Source organism: Lactuca sativa, chromosome 1, assembly GCF_002870075.4.
Source record: "Lactuca sativa cultivar Salinas chromosome 1, Lsat_Salinas_v11, whole genome shotgun sequence".
Lineage (NCBI taxonomy): Eukaryota > Viridiplantae > Streptophyta > Magnoliopsida > Asterales > Asteraceae > Lactuca > Lactuca sativa.
The window spans coordinates 2,020,804-2,041,072 of record NC_056623.2 but is presented as its reverse complement, the minus strand read 5'-3'; the positions used below and the strand labels follow the sequence as shown (position 1 = coordinate 2,041,072).

Here is a 20,269-nt window from a genome sequence, read left to right as displayed (position 1 = left end):
AATCCGAGTTATAACGAAGAAGTTATGACACGTCGAAGTTTTACGGCAAAACCGACACGGCATCGGGGTTCGTAAAAAGTGAATTTTTGATAAATTACTTTTTATCCTTAGTAATCTAAATGAAAGTCGTAGTATATGTTAAACTAAGAACGTACATAAAAAAAACGTCAAAATTTGACTTCGATTGAGGAAGTTATGATCGTTCTAAGATTTGGCATAGCAGTATGCAGCCTGAAATTCGAATTTTAGATCGACCAATTTTTAGCCAACACAACCTAAATGAGAATTTAAGATCTCATTATAGGAGTTTAACGATAGAAACACAGTCGAAAACGGAGTCCGTATGTAGAAGTTATGAATTTTACACGGTTGTTAAACAGTGTAATCTTCTCATACGGTTAAATTTAAAATCGGTCGAGAATTAGCTGATGGAGTCAAAAGGAGAGTTGTAGATATTGTTAATACCTACACGTGGATATAAATAACATCGAAAACAGAGCTCGTATGTAGAAGTTACAGAATTTAGAAGTGGAAAGGGTGCAATTGCGAAGTGGGTGACGTGCCACGATTTGAGCCCTTGCTTTCTCCCCACACCTTGCCACCAGATGGTGACATGTGGCACACCAACACGAGGATTTGGAGGCCCATAACTCACCGAGTTGAGCCAATTTCCAGCCTATAAATAGCATGCGAGGTTCTCCCATTTTCTTCACACCTCAACCCTTCTTTCTCTCTTTAACTTCTCTCTAAACCTCTCCCAAAGCCCTAGTAACTTCTAATCGCTAGAGGAAAACCCCGGAGCGCCAGAAGGCTCCGAAAAGAAGAGTTTTTTGGCTCGGAAATTCTGCCCCCGCAGAGTGCGGTTCCTAACCAAACATTTCCTAGTAAGTGAGTTATGCTTACCCTACTTTAAGTATAGCTTATGTTTAAGTTTATTATCGTTATTATGAACTTGTAAACAATATATATATTATAAAATATAATATACAAAGTGTTATTATAATATATTTTAACTACTCGCGGTATGGGGAATCTGATTTGAAGGGCCGCATAGGGTTGTTGGATTTTAGAAGTGATATAATGTCAAAATGGTCCTGCCCTCCGATGTTTCATGTCTGGCCCCTGTCTGTACATAGTGGTTGAAAAGTATTGTTTAAAACTTATAAAACAATATCGCTTATAAATAGTCGCAATAAATATTAGACTAAAATCTAGCAGTAATGATATTAGGTTTCGTCGTAGGAAAATAGAATCGTTAGAAGCGAAGCGCTGCCCGAGTTTGGAATCATTACTTTAACAAGTGAGTGCATAGTTACTTTCATCTTACACATAGATATGAAGTATTTAATATAAATTATGTGCTATGTGTGCATATTATCTGCGTTCTTGATATCCATGTTGGATGAACCAAATATACTTGTTTTATTTGATGTAAACTATATATGTATTTTATACCTATAAAAATATTGGGTGAAGATGGGTAAATGAATGATAAGGGATGATATAGATGAACACTGGCAGCTGCGCCACAACCTGTAGATGTTTTTAAACTATGATGTACTCTAAACATCCTAGCAGTTTCGCCTAAAGGATAATATCGATAACTGTGTCTAATAGAGAACATCATAATTCTAGCAGTTGCGCCTAAATGATAATATCGACAGATGCGCCTAATAGAGAACATCATAATCCTTGCAGCTACGCCTAAAAGATAATACTGGCAGTTGTGCCTAATAGATAACATTGGCAGCGATGGACTTTGTTCCTATTCCTTAGGAATGAATAAATGAAGAATAGATGATTCTTAAGGTAGATCCTTAAGAATAAAGAAGATAATGGGGATGAGCAATTGGGTTAATTGTTTGATGATGAAGCATAATAACTTTATTATTGTGGGTTGAAAACCCTATGTACTCACCAGGTTTCCCAACCCGACCCACTCATTTATTTGTATCACAGGTGTCGATACGAAGTTATATCACACTGAGAGATTAAAGGAGATGTAAATCACTAGTGTAAATGAATGTAAGGTCTGTTCATGCTTATGTTTCTGTATTGACGATGACATCCCAAAGTTTTAATATAAATAAAAATACATTTCTTCGGAAATGCTTTGATAATATATTTATCATGTTTTCTGGGAACAAATTCCGCAATATTATTCTTTAAAATGAATACTCTTAATTTCAAATAAGCATAAATAAAATTTTTAAAATGACCGTGAATTTGGGGATGTCACAGTTTCCAAAATGTTAAAACCCTAAGGATGTCATAATCAATACAGATACATAAGTTACAACGTAAAGACATGATGGTCTTGAATATTTTTGCAGGTTGTCTCTTAATCACTCAGGTTCCTAATCAAGTTCCAATAACTTAAGTCTTGATAACTGTGATGCATATAAACTGAATGGGTCAGGTTGAGGAAACCTGGTGAGATACATAGGGATTTCAATCCCACGATATTGATATGATAATATTATTTAATTATCAGACCCGCAAAACCAACTGTTACCATACTAAATCCATATTGGCTTATACTCCTACATATCTAATCCTACCGATCCTCACAAATCTTAGTTCAAGATTATTAGGAAGTAATTATCTCGTCTGATGAATTGTTTAAAGATTGACTACACAACTAGGGGCTTCCTTTGCAAGTGTAAGTCATAAAGGCTTATGGGTCGTCAGAATATTTGATGAATATGGTTTTCCAATTCATCTACGCTAGCAACGTAATTCACAAGACCGTCTAGAATGATCAAGTGTTGTCACATACTCTGTGGGGTGACTAGAAATACCGCTAACAGTTGTCTGGTCGGGTCTCACCATTTCTAGTCATCATGTACAAAGCTACCGTACATCGACACCTGATAGTGTTATGGAACAGAACTTTAATCTCCGTTCCTAGGTTATGCACAACCAGCATGCTAGGAGCATTGGAAGACAATCCTGCAAATCCTTTGTTGAAGGTTCTGAGCAGGGTTAAGCACAACCAGCATGCTAGGAGCATTAGCTTGAGATATTATATTAGTTTTAGTAGTTAGTTGATAAGTTGAAACTTTGTAACAAAATAAATCTAATTGATTTTGGTGAATGGATAATAAAGAATTATTTATGAGTATCATACTGCCTTCTTTAATTGTTTATTCTTGTGTTTCATTTTTGCATGTTTAACTTTCTAAGTAATTTGATTATTCAAAACTACACAACCATTCATGCTTTTAGAAGTTAATAGTGATTTAAAACTGGCATGAATCAATTATGGATTGTTTATGGATATTAAACATTGCAACAAGATTGCTATAATAATTATGAGTACTTAGAAAATGGATGGAGATTTAAATTATTAGGTAAACCCACGCTTAAAGATTATTTTCATGAATTCAATCATGAATAATTTCAAGACAATAATATTTTTTATTCTTTAGATAGAAATACATGAAGTTGTGATTTACAAGCTGGTTATGCATTGGTGTTGTGAAAACGCATCTGTAACATGTTATAAAACACAATATCATGTATGATTTGGTGACTACAGATTACAGTCATGTAGTCAAAGGTCCGAAATGAGCCATTTTAGAAATGTTTGAAACTTGCTCACCCGGTTAGCCACTTATAACCCAGTTGCCGGACCGAAACAAAAACAAGTATTGTATAGAACACATAAGCAAACATTCAAGATCAATCAATAGCCAGCCAGCTTACAAAGCAATTAGACAAGTCTGTAGAATACAGAATAATAAACAAGAAAGAGTAGATTTCCGATGAAAGCTGAAATCACTACTAATATGCAATTTCCAAAGCCGTTGTCCAATATACAATTTTAGCAAAAATCCTTCCAACCAGCTTGTAATCTAAAAGATAAGATGATATAATTGGCAGCAACCCAACCAAGGAAATTAATTAATTAAGAACAAGTTACAATTTTAACAAACCGAAACTGTACAGTAAGCAAGTATATCAACACTGCTGGAATCCCGTGTTGAAAAGGACATGATAAAATTAAAAAAAAAAATTATCTACATCTCTCATCTCTTTTAACCAAAACCAAATCCTTCATTGGCTTCATGAATTGCAAGCAGCAGCCTCTCCTCCAGATGTTCCTTTGAAGGATATTCTGGTAAATCCAACTGATTGAAACTGCATCCACCAACAAACATACATACATACATATGTATATATATATAAATTATTAACTACTATGCTGAATAAGGGATTTAAGATCATGTGATGAAAATTATTACCAGGTGTGAGCTGAGGGCAAATGGTCAGGTCTTCCATATGCTTTGTGAATCTGAAACTTTTGAGATCCAGAGATGCCTTGCAAAGCACTGAATCCTTCTAAAGGCACCTGGCAAATATATATATAGAATGATTAGGCATTGAATCCATTTATTATTTAAGTTGTTGCCAAAATATGAATATACCTTTGAGGTACCAGTGACAAATTGCAAGAGACGAGCTTTGTCTTCTTTGCTGAAAGCTTGAGCAACCTCCCAAAACCACTGGATAACTGGAGATGCAGCACTATACCCAGAATACTCTGTATTGGCCTTCATGTCATCCACTGAAAAACAACATATTAAACAAGCATGTTTATGGTTTTTTTTTAATACAAGCATATATTGTTATCTAGAAAAAGAATGAAGAAAAAGTCCAACTCACAGTCGATATCTGGAAGGCCACTTATCAGGAGTTCTAACTCCTTATCATGAAAGATGGATATCAAGTCGCGAGGAATCAACTCGGTAAAACCTTCCAAGAAAGCATTGATTTGAGGACGTATGGCTGTCGTTAATCTATGCTCCGCAATCAAATCCACGTATTTATGTTTGTTTTCCTCCGTCACTCGAATATTTCTTCCACCAGGGATCAGCTCATAATCCGTCACCTAAATCATATATCATTCGTTCATAATCAATCACCATATAAAATAAAATCCATTAACATTACATTACATTCTAAAACTTGACTTTTCTTTTACCTCTGTTCTTTCGCACAATATCAGCTTTTCTTCATCCGCATCGATACTAAATGTTAGATCCAGAATATCACTGATATCATTCTGCACAAAATCAAGACAACTTGTTCAATAATACATCTACTTTTTTCCTCAAATGTTACATTGTCAAATATATAGACGGTACCTCAAGCATCCACTTCAAGTTCTTGAAGTAACCCGGATCAATGGCTTCAATATCATGGTATGTCACTTTCACACCAAGGATGTGCTTGTAGAACGATCTTGTGAAATGAACATCAAGCAACTGACCATCAAACAGTGCTTTCCCAACCTACAACACCACAACAGAAATCCATAAGCTAGCTACAGAAAGAAAGAACAACAACGAAAAACAAGCAGCAACTTACCACTCTTCCAACAAACTTGAAGTATGAGAGATGTTCTGTCTGATAAACGGAATTAGGGTTTGGCTGGAATGTTGAGTCGTTGCCAACAGTTGTAAACAGCAGAGCTCCCTTGTCAAAAATAACCCTTGATAGAAGCTGATACCATTCCCTTGTAAGTCCACCCGCATCAATCCCTTCTTCTCCTTGGAAGTGAACAGTCAGCCTACCCTTGAGATCTTGTGTGGATCTCATCCGCAGCTGATTATATGAATCTTCAAGTATGTATGCACGTCTGACAGAGATTCTCAAAGGACTGTGATGGTGATCATGTTGATGTTTGATTTTTGATCTAAAATGAGACCGCTTGTTGTCAAAATCAATAAAACGAGGGACTTTGAGCATCAGGGAGAAGGATTTTTCAAGCAGGCCAGGGTTTTGGCGGATGAATGCATTCAGAAGCTTCCTATGCTTCTCTGAGAACTTCACAAACACCACATGCTTTTCATCAACTTTTGAAGTCGTCGCCTCATCCATAATACCAAAATCCTGTGGACTCCCAGGGTGCAACTTCTCACACATAACAAAGAAAGACTCGATATATGGCAAGATATTCTGAGTGCCAGCTGGAAGTGGAGGCATTGCACCCGAAGGTCTTGATGTCAATGACTCGGACATATCCGGTGAAGGGGAAGGTGAAGGTGAAGACGCATCTGAATAGCTTTCTATTTTGCTTATGCATGTGCTCAACTCTGTCCACAGAGGCTCTAAAGCTGCATTTATGTCCCCAACAAGAGAAAGGGTGGCAGCTTGATCCGTTTCAGCAACTGTCTCGTCCTTCTCTTGATTATTAAGTGAAGTAACAAGTGAGCTTAATGCCTGTATCACCCTTAAAATTGCTGCTCCATCTGAAGCTGTAGTTGTAATAAGTGCTTTCTCAATTTCACCGAATCGGCGTAATTCATCCATAGCAGATGTTGTAAGATTCTTCATAGCTCCAGCTAGCTCTGTTATGAATAAATGACAGTGATGTGGTGCGATTGTCACCAGCTTCTTCAGTACTTCCGCCACAAGAGCATATGCATTATCCGACAAACTAAAACAACAAACTTTATAGTTTAATACAACAAGTTCCCGTATATATATTATGAGCAAAGTGAAGAAATGATCACATACCATTCACGTGCAAGCAACGAGCATAGAAGCCGTAGCTCTGCTTGTGGCAAACTTAGCAGCACAGTGTGGGAGTCATATTCTGTATTAGCACCAGAAGATGAGGGCTTAGAGGCATCATCAGCTTTGGGTGATTTGGTATTTGAGCCTGAGCCACCAGCATCATCAGCATTTAATGTGGACATCTGAGCAGCTGATTCTTCAGGAACAGATACGGGAGCAGGCGCTTGCTTGCTTTCCGCATTGTCGATGATCACATCTAACAAGTTCAGAAGCTGAAACACAAACAGTTTTTAGTTTTTTAAAAAAAATGTATCGAAGATTTTACCAAAAGAAACAAATGTGCAAACTCTACCTGCTCAAGATGTGCAATACTTCTCAAATAAAGCGGTTGATTCAAGAGGCTCAACAGCATTGTTATGGCCAAGAAATCTCCCTGCAGCTTTTCTGTTTCATTATCTTCAACAACCATGATGGCTTTTCCATGAGACTTATCAGGAGGGAATCTGAACTGAAGCAAAAGTTTTGCAACAAATGTATGATTCCTGGCCAGATACGTCAAAGTTTCTAGAACACGGCGTGACACCAATGGAGGGACCCCTAGAACAAAGAGTAGGTGGATTGATTTTAGCTTCAAAAAATACAAATATGAATGATAAGATCTCCTTACCATCAAAGCACTGAGGACGAGAATACATCACATGACTTTGGCATGCATAAAGTCTATATGATGGCTCAGAAGCATTCAAGTTATTTCCAGGCTTTCTTATATCAAGCAACAATAGGTCCATCAATATCTTTACCACGGAAGAACGGGTGTCACCATGAGCACACAAATTCAAGAGCAGTCTCTGGAGCTGAGGTTTATATAGTGGCTGTGGCAAAAACAAACAAAAGCTTTAGAGAGAATGTTTAGCATGTATGAATACGGGTGTAAGTAACAAACTGTCACCTGAACTACACGAAGCAACCGAATCATTGCTTTAAGATCTTCTTGGTCAACTAGAGGAGCTCCATCAGTTTCAACAGGCTTACTTCCACTTGACCTACGGGTAATGATCCCACCACTTCTATCCATGCTGGATCCAGCTCCTTCCCCTCTTCTAGAAGACTCACCCCTCCTACTTCTTGGGAACATACCAAAAAGTGTCCGATTGTAACGACGTGCAAACCTCTCTCGCAACATATTTGCCTCCGCAACAAGAGCAGGTGTCAGATTAGCAAGAACCGCATCAGATGATGTTAAAAGAACCTGAACATATGAACAAAAACAAAAGATTAAATACATGAAAAAAAAAAAAGAAACTTAAAAATTACAGGAAGAGAAAACATACCTCTTCCCTTAGTTCTGAAGGGAATGTGGCTATTATGGATACAGTATCCATCTCCACGGGTTGACCTTCCAATTCTTGGGCTCGGTGAGCCCCTTGTGCTTGTTGCTGAGCCAAAACTTCTGCCCGGATGTCTGGAGGAAGTGCTGCAAGGAACTCAGGGTCTATGTCTCCATCATTTTGTGGTTCGCTGGTTGCAGGTGGCTGTGCTGCCACCGGTCCCGGCCCCTGTGGGCCTGAAAGAACCTCAGCACGTAACTCTTCGGGAAGTGCATCCAGAAACGCAGGGTCGATTGGTGCAGAACCAGCAGCACCATCACGATCACGTGGTGCATCCTCGGCAGGATCACTTTGGTCTGTTTCTTGACTAACTTCTGATACACTATGAAGGGATGCATCTCTCGCGTTTATTGATACATTTGTTCTCCTTGTGGGACCATCGTCATGGCCATCAGCACTTCCAATTTCAACATCCAAACTCCGAAGGCTTTCTCCTAATGTAGCTCCACTTCCACTACTTTCTTGGCTCACAGCCTCAACATCCCGCACACCACTATCGTTGCTCTCAAACTGCATATCATGAGGCTGACCCAAAGTTGCATCTGTGCCCTCTTCTTGAGATTCATCATCTACTGCAGGCGTGCTTCCAGAGCCATTCAAAGGAGGAACTTGATCATCATTACTGCTGCTTTCACCAGCAGTTTCAGTTTCAGGCACCATCCCAGCTGATTCTTGGGATTCATTTTTCGTCTGCTGACCCTCCTCCACTTTTTCTTGATCAGAGGCTGAGGCCTTCTCAGGAGGAGTTGGACGCCTCAAATGAGAAACCAACAAATCTTCAAGGCCTACAGGGATGCTGGATGCATTAGATCCACCACTTTGCTGGTCATCATTCCACATGCTAAGGCGGTGTCCGTGCTGTCCATGGCGACCGTTCCTCAAAGACCTGAAAATCGAATCTAACCGCGACGAGGATGACTCTAAATTTCTTTCAATGTGCCCATCACGACCATTATCTACAAACACAAAAACCAAAAACCAACTTAGTACACAAGAGAAGGGATTGAGAGAATGAAAGAAAGTTACCTGCTTGTCTGGAAGAGACTGCACGTGATGAAGAAGGCTCCATTAGAAGTGGGTGCTGAGACGCAACAGAGCTATCACCTGATCTCCCCAAAAGATTATAGATGGATGTGGTACGGCCTTGGCGTCTGGAACCAAATACTTCAACAGGCATCACATGGAGGGTATCGTTGGAAAAACTATGGTCTCTACCAAATACCTCAATATGGTCCAATACATTTATCCCATTCATTCCCTCACCCAATCTTAGTATAACTCCACCATCATCATCTTCGTCGTCTTCATCTTCTTCCTCAATCATGTCCTCGTCAAACTCATCTTCAATTTCATGGTCATCTTGATCGGTGTCTGGATGCGGCAAGTGATGGACTTCATCTTCTTCCAGATCATTGTGTCCGTCATCGTCATCGTCCCCGTCTTCATCCTCATCAACCTCGTCTCCTTCATCACCCGACATATCCTCGTCATCTTCATCAAGCCTCTCACGAATATCAGGTTGGATTTCAAATCGTATCCCAACAGAACCAAGTCCATTTTCAAGTCCCCTTGCATCCTCAGAATTTTCATGCATGTAATCATCTTCGCTTGGAGGGGCGAAGCCTCCATCAATATCCTGATCATGTTCCATGTCATCAGTAACAGCCTCAGATCCGCCGTAGGTTTGAACAGTGCTAAAACCCTCAGCAACTTCAGTAGGTGCAGAGCTTGAATTAGGTAAAGCTGCAGTTTCTGTGGACTGAGATGTATCTATATCACCAGTATGATCCGTTCCCCCAGGTTGGCCATGATCAGGAGCTTTTGTTGAATTCTCACCCTTTGTGGTATTAGCCTCAGCAGCATGAACATGTTCTTTAGTGACCAACTCCAGAACCTTTACAAGCCCTGGTACAATCTTTATGGAATCAGCATGATCCAGATCCAACATTTGAAGAGTTCGTGTAAGCAATCTCACAAGACCAACATCTATAAATGTAACAGAAGCTTCTCCTGAAATTGAAGAACCGGTAGGCGAGCGGGCAGCCAGTACATCACCAAGCAGATCAACAAAAGCCTGGATATCATTTCCAGGAGGCCTGTGAACTTTAGAACTATCAACAAAATCACTGAAGGCGTTATTGATCTCTATGAATATTCTCTTCCTTGCTTCTGTAGAACGCACGCAAGCAGCCACCAACAACTGGCTGGCTCTACCTGCTAGTTTGTGCCTCCAGTCTGCATCCGACTTCTTTTCCTTTTTGGAACTTCTCAGGTGAGGAAGAAACTTACAAAGAATGTGGTGAAATATGCCCCCACCATGACCATGACTGCTGCTAACTTCGGCATCTTTTCGTAACAGAACATGAACAGATGGACCATACATCAACAGAATTTCCTTCAAGAGCTTCAAAATGAATACAACCTTAGCCAAAGATGCAGATGATTCCTGGCCATTATCTCCATTCTCTTCGGTTGCTGAGGCAATAGCTTTTCCCTTACTCTTACTTAAAGCAACATCAATTTCCATATCAGCCACTGAAGAACCCTCTCCACCTGCCGCTGCCTTGTCTTCTGGAGGAGGTACAAAAGTAATAACTGATTCCAAAAGCAGCTCAATTACTGTAACAAAACTTTGAGGAAGCTTACGATGAACTTTTGCATTCTTAGCATTTCCCTCAGGTAGTTTGGCATTACCCAATGTCAACTTTGCATCAATTTGAGGAGTCTGTGGCTTATCTTTTTCCTCTCCTCTCTCTTTGTCTTTCTCCTTCTCTTTTTCTTTAACCTTATCCTTCTCGCGGTCTTTTAGCAAGACAACATATGGACGCTCACCAACCATTTCAATTTGGCACACAGATCGTGCAGCCCGCATAAAAACCACAGGATCCCTTGAGATGACAGACGTCAAATTTAACAAAAAATTACGGGGTGTGAGCCTTCCGTTAGACTGTCGGTTGGCAGCTGTCAGAATACTATGGCGGATTTCACTTTCCATGGCCTGTTGGAGAGTCTGTGGATCTTCAAGAATATGGCGAATAATAGTAGCAGCAACATTATCAAACCCAACAAATAGACTGCTTGTAGGCAAAGATAACAGCAAAGGCAAACCTCCAGCATCTAAAAAGCTAACAGCAACAGAGTGAGTTCTTGTAAGTGTAGCGCATAGCTGCAGAACAGCATGGATCGTTTCAGCAGGAAGCTGCTTCGTTAAATACCCACATGATATCTCAACAAACCTCTTCTGTTCATCCACATCAATATGCTTTGAGGATAATCCCATGGACTTATTTTGCTTGTCCTCATCTATCACAACAACAGAATTCTGGTTGCCCACATCCTCTTTCTTCAACAACTCTGAAATATCAGCATTCAACTTTTGATCAACCTGCGCCAGCCTGTCGATAGCAAGAAAAGCGGCTGTCACCCATTTAGGAACAATCAGTTTCTCATTCTCGTGTGAACGGGAGTTCCACTCCGACAAAAGATCTGCTGCAACCTTAACCAGACCACTCTTGGAAGCAACTTCTCTTGCATCCTTATCCTCGTTCAGAATCAAAGCAAGGACATGAAAGAGGGAGGATAGCATGTTGTTCTTTCCACCATCAGCATTGGCACTGCAAAGCTTCACCTGTTCTAGAATAAACGATATAACATTTGACCTGTATCGACCTTCATCTTGAGAGCATATCATTGCAAGAAGATCCCGAACCGGAAAGGCAAGAGAATCTTTCATTTCTAGAAGCTTTTTGCAAGTAGACAGCAGGTCATCAACTGGGGGTAGCTGCACGGTTTCCTCTTCAATCTGTTGACTACTTTCATTTGTAGTAGCTTCTTTTGTGTCTGTTCCAGAATTACCAAGAGACATAGCAAGTGCACGAGCAAGTTCATCATCTTCTTGAACTTCTTCTGGATGTGAGAACAGCCACTCCATTGCCAACTCCACACTGTTTGACCCCACCTGTCTCAGAGCCTCCTCTGCTCGAGCTCTGGAAAATCCCATTTCTACAATTGTGGATATAGTTGTTTCATTTGGGGGAGGACCAGAGGGACGCGATCCTGTACTGCTTACACTTCTCACTTCAACCCCAGAAAACACATGACGGATAATAGATATCAAGGTAGCAATGAAATCGTCACTACAGTCAGTGAATTGTTGATGTGTCCATACAGGGAGAACAGCTTTCAGAATCATGGATTGAAGAACCTTCACGAAAACTTCCGCATCACGTGGAAATGCAATATCGCCAGTTACAAGGGGTTGTGTAAGAAAATGTTTGGTGAATGGCGACAGAATAAAAGATGATGTCACTAGATGATCCATAAGTTTACCATAACTGGCTAAAGGACCATCTATCCACGAACGAACTGTTTCTTCTGATTCATGCTTTGGAGTTCCTTCATCGGTATCCATTGGAGATGCAGGCGTCCTGTTGACTGTGAATAGCAACTCACTGGTAGCTTCAAATGTGGTGAGAACCGACTGAAGCACACCACGACCATATAAACAATTCAATAGAACAGGGTTGCAGGTGTCGGGCTTTTCCAGGAGAATCCCATCGATGAAGTCTATGACCTTGCCCAGGTAACGACACTTTGGTGACCAGGATGATACCGATCCAGAAGGCTTCATGTGACCTTCAAAGTTCATGTGATCCAATGTGATGGAAGCAAATGTAGAAGCCACTGATCTTGAAGCAGGCGAAACTGTCACCATGTCATCTCGTCTTCTAGAAGGAAGCAACATTGCTTTCCCAAGCTCTTGGAACAGATGTGTAATGTGCAGAGAGAGCGACCTCATCATATCACAACAAGAAGAATAATACGATCTATGCTTGTCAACTTCCCTTGAGCCAACACCGGCACTAGCAACATCTGAAGAAGACGCAGACGCCTGTGATTGTGATTGTGATTGTGATTGGTGGACCCCTCCAAGATGTAGGGCTGAAGGACCATCTGTCGTACTCTGTCGTTGTGGAACACCAGACGCATGTGTAAGATCGCGATACAGAGTGATTAAATCAAAAAACTGGGATTCAAAACTCCATCCGGACATCCTTCTTCTCAATAAAGGATCAAGAAACTGCCTGAAGGAGTTGAATCTTTGCTCCTCGGATTCTGATGCATTAGGTTCTGAGGATCTTGATCTGTCACTGTCATCATCGGTTTCAAATTTGGCATCTTCAAGCAGTGCAATCTGCCATAAAATCTCACGATGAGTACGCCCGATATCTTCTAAAACATCCTTGCTTTCGTTTCCAAATTCTTGAAGCAATGCCGTGACCCATCGGTTGTCTTTTGAAGCAGCAAGAAACAGAAGGAATTCAACAAGAAAAAGCGAAGGGAAAACTCCAGCATCTGGAGTGGCTTTGGGGTCAAGCAGAAAGGATCCTGAAAGAACACCGAATCCTGTCAAAGTTGTCTTGAGATAATCACGAAGAGCAGAACAAAAGGCACGTGCTAATGGAGCAGAGTGATGTTGCGTAAAGCTCTTGAAAACCATGGTGCTATGCAAAGCAATCGACATCCCTTCTGATGACTGTGTTATACTTGGTCTTAATAAAAGCTTCAACAAAGCTTCGATCCCCTCTTTTTCAACAAACAGCCTGCACGTTTCAGCATTCTCCATTGTTCTATGAACCAAGACCATGACATGAAAGATGCACAACTGGATAAACTGCTCATCACCAACTCCTTCAGAAACCGAATCTGTGGCAGCAACAAGAACCGGACCTACATTTTCTTTATCTTCCATGTCCATATCCATAGAATTACTCTCATTGTTAAGTTTCCCCAATTTTGCTCTGGCCTTACCATCCTCTATGGAAGCAATTTTATTAACAATCTGAATGATCATGTCTACACCGGTACCTCTGAGTGAAGCAACATGACGCAAAAGCTCCTCAACAGCATTCGCCAAAGGCACAATTCCATCATTCATTGCAAGTACATATTTCTTATCGGTGAAAATATCAACCAGAAACGTCAATGCTGAAGTCTCTCTAACAGACTCTAGGCCTTTGGTGTTGAGACAGATAGCCCCGATACCATTGGGAACACAAGTAAGGGCTTTTGAAGAAGGTACAACTCCAGCTTTCACCGACTCTAGAAACGCGTCTGGAAGACCTAATTCATCCAATGAAGCATAACAAGTTGGGTCTTTATGGATCATTTCACTCATGACAGTGACAGCTGCAGAATATATATCACCTCCAAACTTATCCACATTTCCAAAGATCATGGAAAGAGTGGCAGGCAATGAAACATCATGACCCCCTTGAGGTCTTGTAGAATTTGCTGGGGCGTAAGTAGCAGAACCAAGTGCTTTCAATAAAACCCTGATGAGCCGCTTCTGAGAATACAGCCAGTCAACATTACTGCTCGAGGACTCCCCGATGCTCATTGAACTATTGTCATCTCCTATTTCTGAACCAATCACCCTACCTACTTCTATCTGCAATCTGTTGGTTAGAAGCTCTACCCCTCCCAAATCTTTAAACAGAGTCACAGCCGAATTGCTGTAATCCATGAGCTTTTGCAGTGTCTTCACAGCTAAACAGACGAGATGCATGTGTGAAGGATCCGAGTCCTCTAACAGAGGTAAAAAAGTCGGAACCATTCCTGATCCCCGTATAACACTCCCGGAACTTGATGTGGATATCACATGAAGCAAATAGAACTGAAGAAGTGCCTCAACGAATGCGATGGACGAGGGATCACTAGAGTTGCTCAAAGACGAAATCGCCCTTTGCAGCACGTTAAGAAGAATCATGCGGTTTCCACCAGCAAAACTGATGCTTGAGCCACTCAGAATGCGTGCCCTTTCATGAGAAGATGAATATGCAGCCAGCTGGGATCCTAGAGCATGCATTGCAAGCGTACGAATTGTTCCAGGTATCGTGTCTTCAGATTTCACTAGTCTGATCAACTCATTTGTATACTCCGGCTCATTAGCAAAAAAGGACACAAGCTCATCATGCGAATCACTTGACTGAACAAGAACTATAAAAGCAAGAAGGCATATCTTGCTGTATAGCCTGCAGATTCTTGGAGAACGAAAGGCGTGAGCATATCTAACCCTAGTCAGCAATGAGAACCTGTGCTCAGGGAGCACACTATACTGCTCGATCATCAGCTTCATCAAAGACAAATCATCCTCCTTACGCAAGTGAAGATCAGGGATGTTAATAACACTTGTGCTGGTAGATGTAGCATCACCACCATGCAGCTCAAAATAGAGAGTGGACCCCACACGGTTTTGAGAATTGTCGTTTTCGGTTTGTAAATCAGATGGAAACAGGGTTAGACCTTCATCTTGGGTTCTTTCATTTAACATAACACATGAGTATAAGCCCAGACCCTCTTCCTTGCTTCCCCATCCTTGCGCTAATGATAAAAGACAACTGTTTATTGAACCACATCCTACCAGCTTCCCACTTGCATGAAGCTTTGAGGGATTTATTTTCACCAATGCAGAAAGAGTCTCCAGGGTTGCAATGAGAACCTCGGGGTCTGCTGATGCAAGCAACAGCTTGAAATGCTGAACAAACAAACCAACCCTTAGAGACAAACATATATATATATATATATATCACACAATGTAACTGATAAAGAGCAACAATATATGGATATCACTATACCTCTAAACCATCAAAGGAACTTTTGTTGTGACAATTCTCTAGAATTATTTGCATGACACGCAGAATCTGAAGAACAGATTGTTTAGGGAAAGGGGTATCATCTTCTAAAGGGTCTGCTAAAAGAAGGTCCTTCCTGCTAGACAAGTATGTCTTGAAGTATGTATCAAAATGCAGAAACAGTGGCCTCCAATGATGAAAATTTCCCTGATAACAATCACATGGTTAAGCAAACTAAAGGCAGTATATAAACTCAAAAGGTGGCACGGAGTAAGGGTATGAATATGATCTTATCACCTTGCTGTACTCCCAGTGGAAACCTGAAAGAGGGATTGCTATGTCTTGCAATGGACACAGAATCACCTTGTCAATGAATGCCTTCACTTTTGGGGGCTGCAAAAAAAATGGCATGGTTAACGTAGTAAAGACAAGAAATACAAAATATAAGCGAATAAATAATCTTCTGCAAGCATCACAAGAATCTAATATCCTACTGATAAGTATAGCCTTATTTTCATTAGATACCCCATTATGATCCCCCAACCGAGTATGAAAGTAACCAAAATGAAGAATTTCCTCTCTTTCTTTATGTTGCCCTAAATATATCAGGGTAACACCTATGTCAATTGTGGTGTATAATCTTATGCTACAGGATGCATATATACTTACAAACAGAAGTAGGTTTTAAAAAGTTCAACAAAAATGCACCCCTTTAGGAAGGAAACCAGATAAAAGAATGAATGAATACAAAACTACAATAAAGCGATAGAAGGGTAGAAAAAGCGCATAAAATCTTGAAGTCTACTTCAGGCACATACATCCCATTCGTATCTTCCAAAAGTACACAAACAAGGGTCATATAACTACATACAGGTAATCCTTAGATCATGCTATTAGAACTCATCATGGCTTCAATAATTACTAATTTGATTGTGGATAAACTAGGAATCAACAAGAGCACAGAAGTTAACAAGCCATAATTTTGCTATAAAGAAAAGCATCCCCAAAAACTAGCCCTAATATGATATTTATTAATCAATCCCATTCATACACCACAAGAAACCCCACAGAATATTTCAATGATGTTGTTCTATATCAGATAATATGCTTAAACGCCACTCTAATTGCATCATAAGTAAGAATCAACGACAACACAGTTACTTTTGTACTTAAAACTTGGATTTTAAAACATCCAGGGAAGAAAAAGCATAACTCCAACAACATTTGAAAGGAAGTCCACATCTATTTACATTCGGACTCTTGGAGAGTATTAGTTTTTGTATCAAAACTCAAATTGTTGTTTTTTTTAATTGGTGTGCCTAAAAACTACAAACCCTAAATACAATGTAGATCCAGTGACACTTGAAATTGTACCTGAATGCATACAATTACTATATGTAGCAAGGCGAACCCTTCTAGTCATGTTATTTAAATCACATAGTACCCTACCTCCACATCAATTAATTATTTATCAACATAAGAACTTCGAAACAACAACACCAACAGAACGCAGCCCTAACTTCAACCAATAAACCAAATTCAACACCAAAAACAAGAAACCCCCAATAAAACCACGCATAAACACTTCACGGAAGCGAAGAATTACTAAAAGGAGGCAAAAATCTTACAGTCTCAGAGTCAAGTTTAACATTCGGACCGATAGGTCCTTCACCGGATAAAAGCTGCCGTAACCTCGACGGCAAGCTCGATCTTAGGGTACCCGCCATAAGATTCACAACCCTTCTTCTTTACTCCTCTACACTCCTTTATACTGCAAAAACAAAAACAAAAAATATCAATTTGATATGAAACAGTCAAACAAATCGAGGATAATCGATTAAATCATACAGAAAAACAAGAGGGCAGAACAGATTGACCTAGTTGTGTAGAGATTAACAAGGGATTCATAAACATCAAAGTAAATTGAAAATCAAGAAAGAGAGTAAAAGGGTTTATGTGTAAGAGAAATGAGGCCCCAGAAGCCCAAAGAGTATAGAGAAAAGGGTTCTGTTGGTGGATGTGTTTGGGTTAACCCTCGAATCGGAGAAGAGAGCTGCTTTTTATACAGAAGGGCAGTCCTCTCCCTCTTTTCTACACTCGATGTGAAATTGAAGGGCGGTTTTTGCACTACGGTCCATAGGGTGGGTCTTTTCACATGAGTAAAAATTACATATTTGGTCCTTTCTCCTTCCTTATACTTAATGTGAAATGTGATATTTCATCCTTGGGTAAATTACACCGTTGGTCTCTCGTGCAAATGTCAGAAAGTGTATTTAGTCCTTATTTCCAAAATTTAACTCGGATGGTCCCTCATTGTTATTTATCTTGCACGGTTAGTCCCTATGCACGTTAACTGTTAAAGGCTTCCGTTTAAGTTACCTACGTGTCTTGCACGCAGGGGCATTTTCGTCTTTTCAGGGTTTGTGTCCATTCTTAATGTCGTTGCACCTTAAAATCTTATAAAACACTGCAACCCTCTTTTCCTCTGCTATCCTCTCCTTCGTCTCCTCCCCTCGTTCGATCGATTTCTTCCAAATAAATAGCAATGATCGATATTAAATGCAATTGTGGAGCCACTGCAGTGATTCGCACATCTTATAGCAAAAGAAACCCTGGGAAACTCTACTATGCTTGTACAGTAAAGGTAAGGTTAGTTGTTTAGTTTCGTTCTTCATCTTCTCTAATTTTGCCCTAATTCTTCATCTACTTTAATTGGTTCAGGGACCATTATGCAAGTTCATGGGATGAGTGAATGATTATGATCAAGACTGTGATTGTATGGCGTTTAGGATGAAACTTGAAGAACACAATCACAAATTGAAGCTTTACCTAGTTATTAGCTAGGTTTTTTTTGTTTCAGTCCTTATATATAAAGTGTAGGTTTAGTAATGAAGTTGTTAGTATTTTGTTATGTGTATTTTGTATTGTTATTTGTATTAAGAAAAACCTTCAATTCCAGTTACAATATGTTGTGTAATCATAATGTGGTGTTATCAGTTGGTGTTCAAATTTAATGAGAATGTGGTATTTGTAACATATGCAATATACCATTCAATACATGTAGCATCCAATATAACAATAAAAAAGGACAAAACTTAAAATATCCAAGATAACTATTTACCATTAACATAAAGGGACATCCAAAATAGCAACATAGTGTTATGGCATACAGATAGTTATCCTAGATAGCAACAAAGTATCAAAACACAAAACATAACAACAAAGTAATACGGCAATAAATGCCTAACAAAAACATAGTTATCCTTCATGATCATGATACCAAACTACAAATTCTTAAAGCATGGGGCTTTTTCCCTTCTTCCCAGCTCCTTTTGTTACACCACCACTGCTACATGTTGCACCTTCTCTTGTGCATTCCCTGCTGCACCTTCTCTTGTTCCATTCCCAGCCTATGATTGTCCCTTGCAGGTCCTTCCATTATGGCCCACATTTCCACATTTTGTGCATGTTACAGATTTCCATTTTGTGGACACTCCATCATCTTCTGTTGCAGATCTTCTTCTCTTTTTTTTTTGGACTGCCAATAGGGACACGATACTTTGGTGGTATCAACTTGGTAGGACATGTGCTTTTTTCCCACAAAAACCTCCCATTAATAGGTTCAACTTTAAAGACATACATGTCTTTCCGAGTCTTGAGCCAATATGTTAGGTGAACCCCTGTCTCAGGTATTCCAAAATTTTCATTGTTGAGCCTCATATCCCATATAGCTGTTATACTATGTCTGTAGGCTATGCCTGTCAGTTCCCACCTGTTACATGAACAAGTTTTTTGGTCCATATTAACCACACACTAATTAGTACCTTCACTTGTAACCTGGTACTTCCCATTGCCACAGAACACTGCCCTACACTGTACTGCCCTTTCTTTAATTTTTTGAAGGGTCTTAGTGGTTGTAGGAGTTAATGGCCCATTAGCTTTGTCAAATTCTTTTTGAACCATGACAATTTTCCTCATGATATAGTCCCTAATAAACTCCAAGCAACTAATAATTGGCTTATCACGACCCTTCACTATCTTGGTATTCAAACTCTCACACATATTATTCAACAAAGCATCACAATGTGCCCTCCCTGATAAAACATAATTGTATTAGATTATATTTAAAAATTATACACTTATCAACATAATATTATATACCTGAGAAGTGGGATCTGGACCAGTACTTGGGTGGAATAGAATTAAGCCAGTCATATGCTTCGCTGTTAAATTTATTTAGTTCTTCCATGGCACTATTGAATTGTGGTATGGTGGTACATGTTGCACAATTCCAAAGAAAATCCTTGAATTTCTTGCCCCTCCATTTACGTTTCATGTTCTCATGAAGATGCCTTAGGCAATATCTATGCTCTGCTGTTGGGAAAAGTTTCTCAAGTGCAGGCAATACCCCTAAATCATCAAAAGAATGAAGTTGCTTATTGAATTGTAAAACATGCAGGTGAAAATGAATAGAGAAATTTATTTACCTTCTGTCTGTCTGATATGAAAGTGAAGTTGGAGTTTACATACAAACCAAGATCATCTCCTAAGTTAGTAAAAAACCAGGTCCATGAATTAAAGTTCTCTGCTTCAACAACTGCATATGCCAAAGGGTATGTGCAATTGTTCCCATCTAAACCCTGAGTTATCATGTTAAACATAGTAATAAGCAAACAATTAACTATGGTCAAACATTAATCAAATACTAAAATATGATTATGC

At 39.7% G+C, this 20,269-nt stretch overlaps 1 protein-coding gene across 1 annotated transcript; it reads right to left on the bottom strand.

Moving 5' to 3' along the window:
* Positions 1 to 3,878: 3,878 nt before the first annotated feature.
* On the bottom strand, positions 3,879 to 17,647 carry LOC111894734 (E3 ubiquitin-protein ligase UPL2). Its single transcript, XM_023890832.3, has 17 exons — positions 17,425 to 17,647; positions 17,176 to 17,318; positions 15,845 to 15,940; positions 15,551 to 15,754; positions 8,940 to 15,450; positions 7,857 to 8,869; positions 7,475 to 7,774; positions 7,193 to 7,397; positions 6,878 to 7,122; positions 6,526 to 6,797; positions 5,374 to 6,445; positions 5,151 to 5,297; positions 4,988 to 5,068; positions 4,669 to 4,894; positions 4,431 to 4,570; positions 4,248 to 4,354; positions 3,879 to 4,143 (listed from the first exon to the last, which is right to left on the bottom strand). The coding sequence occupies exons 2-17, from the start codon at positions 17,272 to 17,274 to the stop codon at positions 4,041 to 4,043; spliced, it is 10,821 nt and encodes a 3,606-aa protein (XP_023746600.1). The 5' UTR covers positions 17,275 to 17,318; positions 17,425 to 17,647; the 3' UTR covers positions 3,879 to 4,040.
* Positions 17,648 to 20,269: the final 2,622 nt, after the last annotated feature.

What these genes read in the sequence shown, in the direction of transcription:
- LOC111894734 (XM_023890832.3), bottom strand. Translation starts at nt 17,274, where the DNA reads ATGGCGGGTACCCTAAGATCGAGCTTGCCGTCGAGGTTACGGCAGCTT. An exon ending in CTTCAGAACTAAGGGAAGAG is followed by an intron (nt 7,775 to 7,856) that starts GTATGTTTTCTC and finishes TCATATGTTCAG; the next exon opens with GTTCTTTTAACATCATCTGA. An exon ending in TCGTCCTCAGTGCTTTGATG is followed by an intron (nt 7,123 to 7,192) that starts GTAAGGAGATCT and finishes TCTTTGTTCTAG; the next exon opens with GGGTCCCTCCATTGGTGTCA.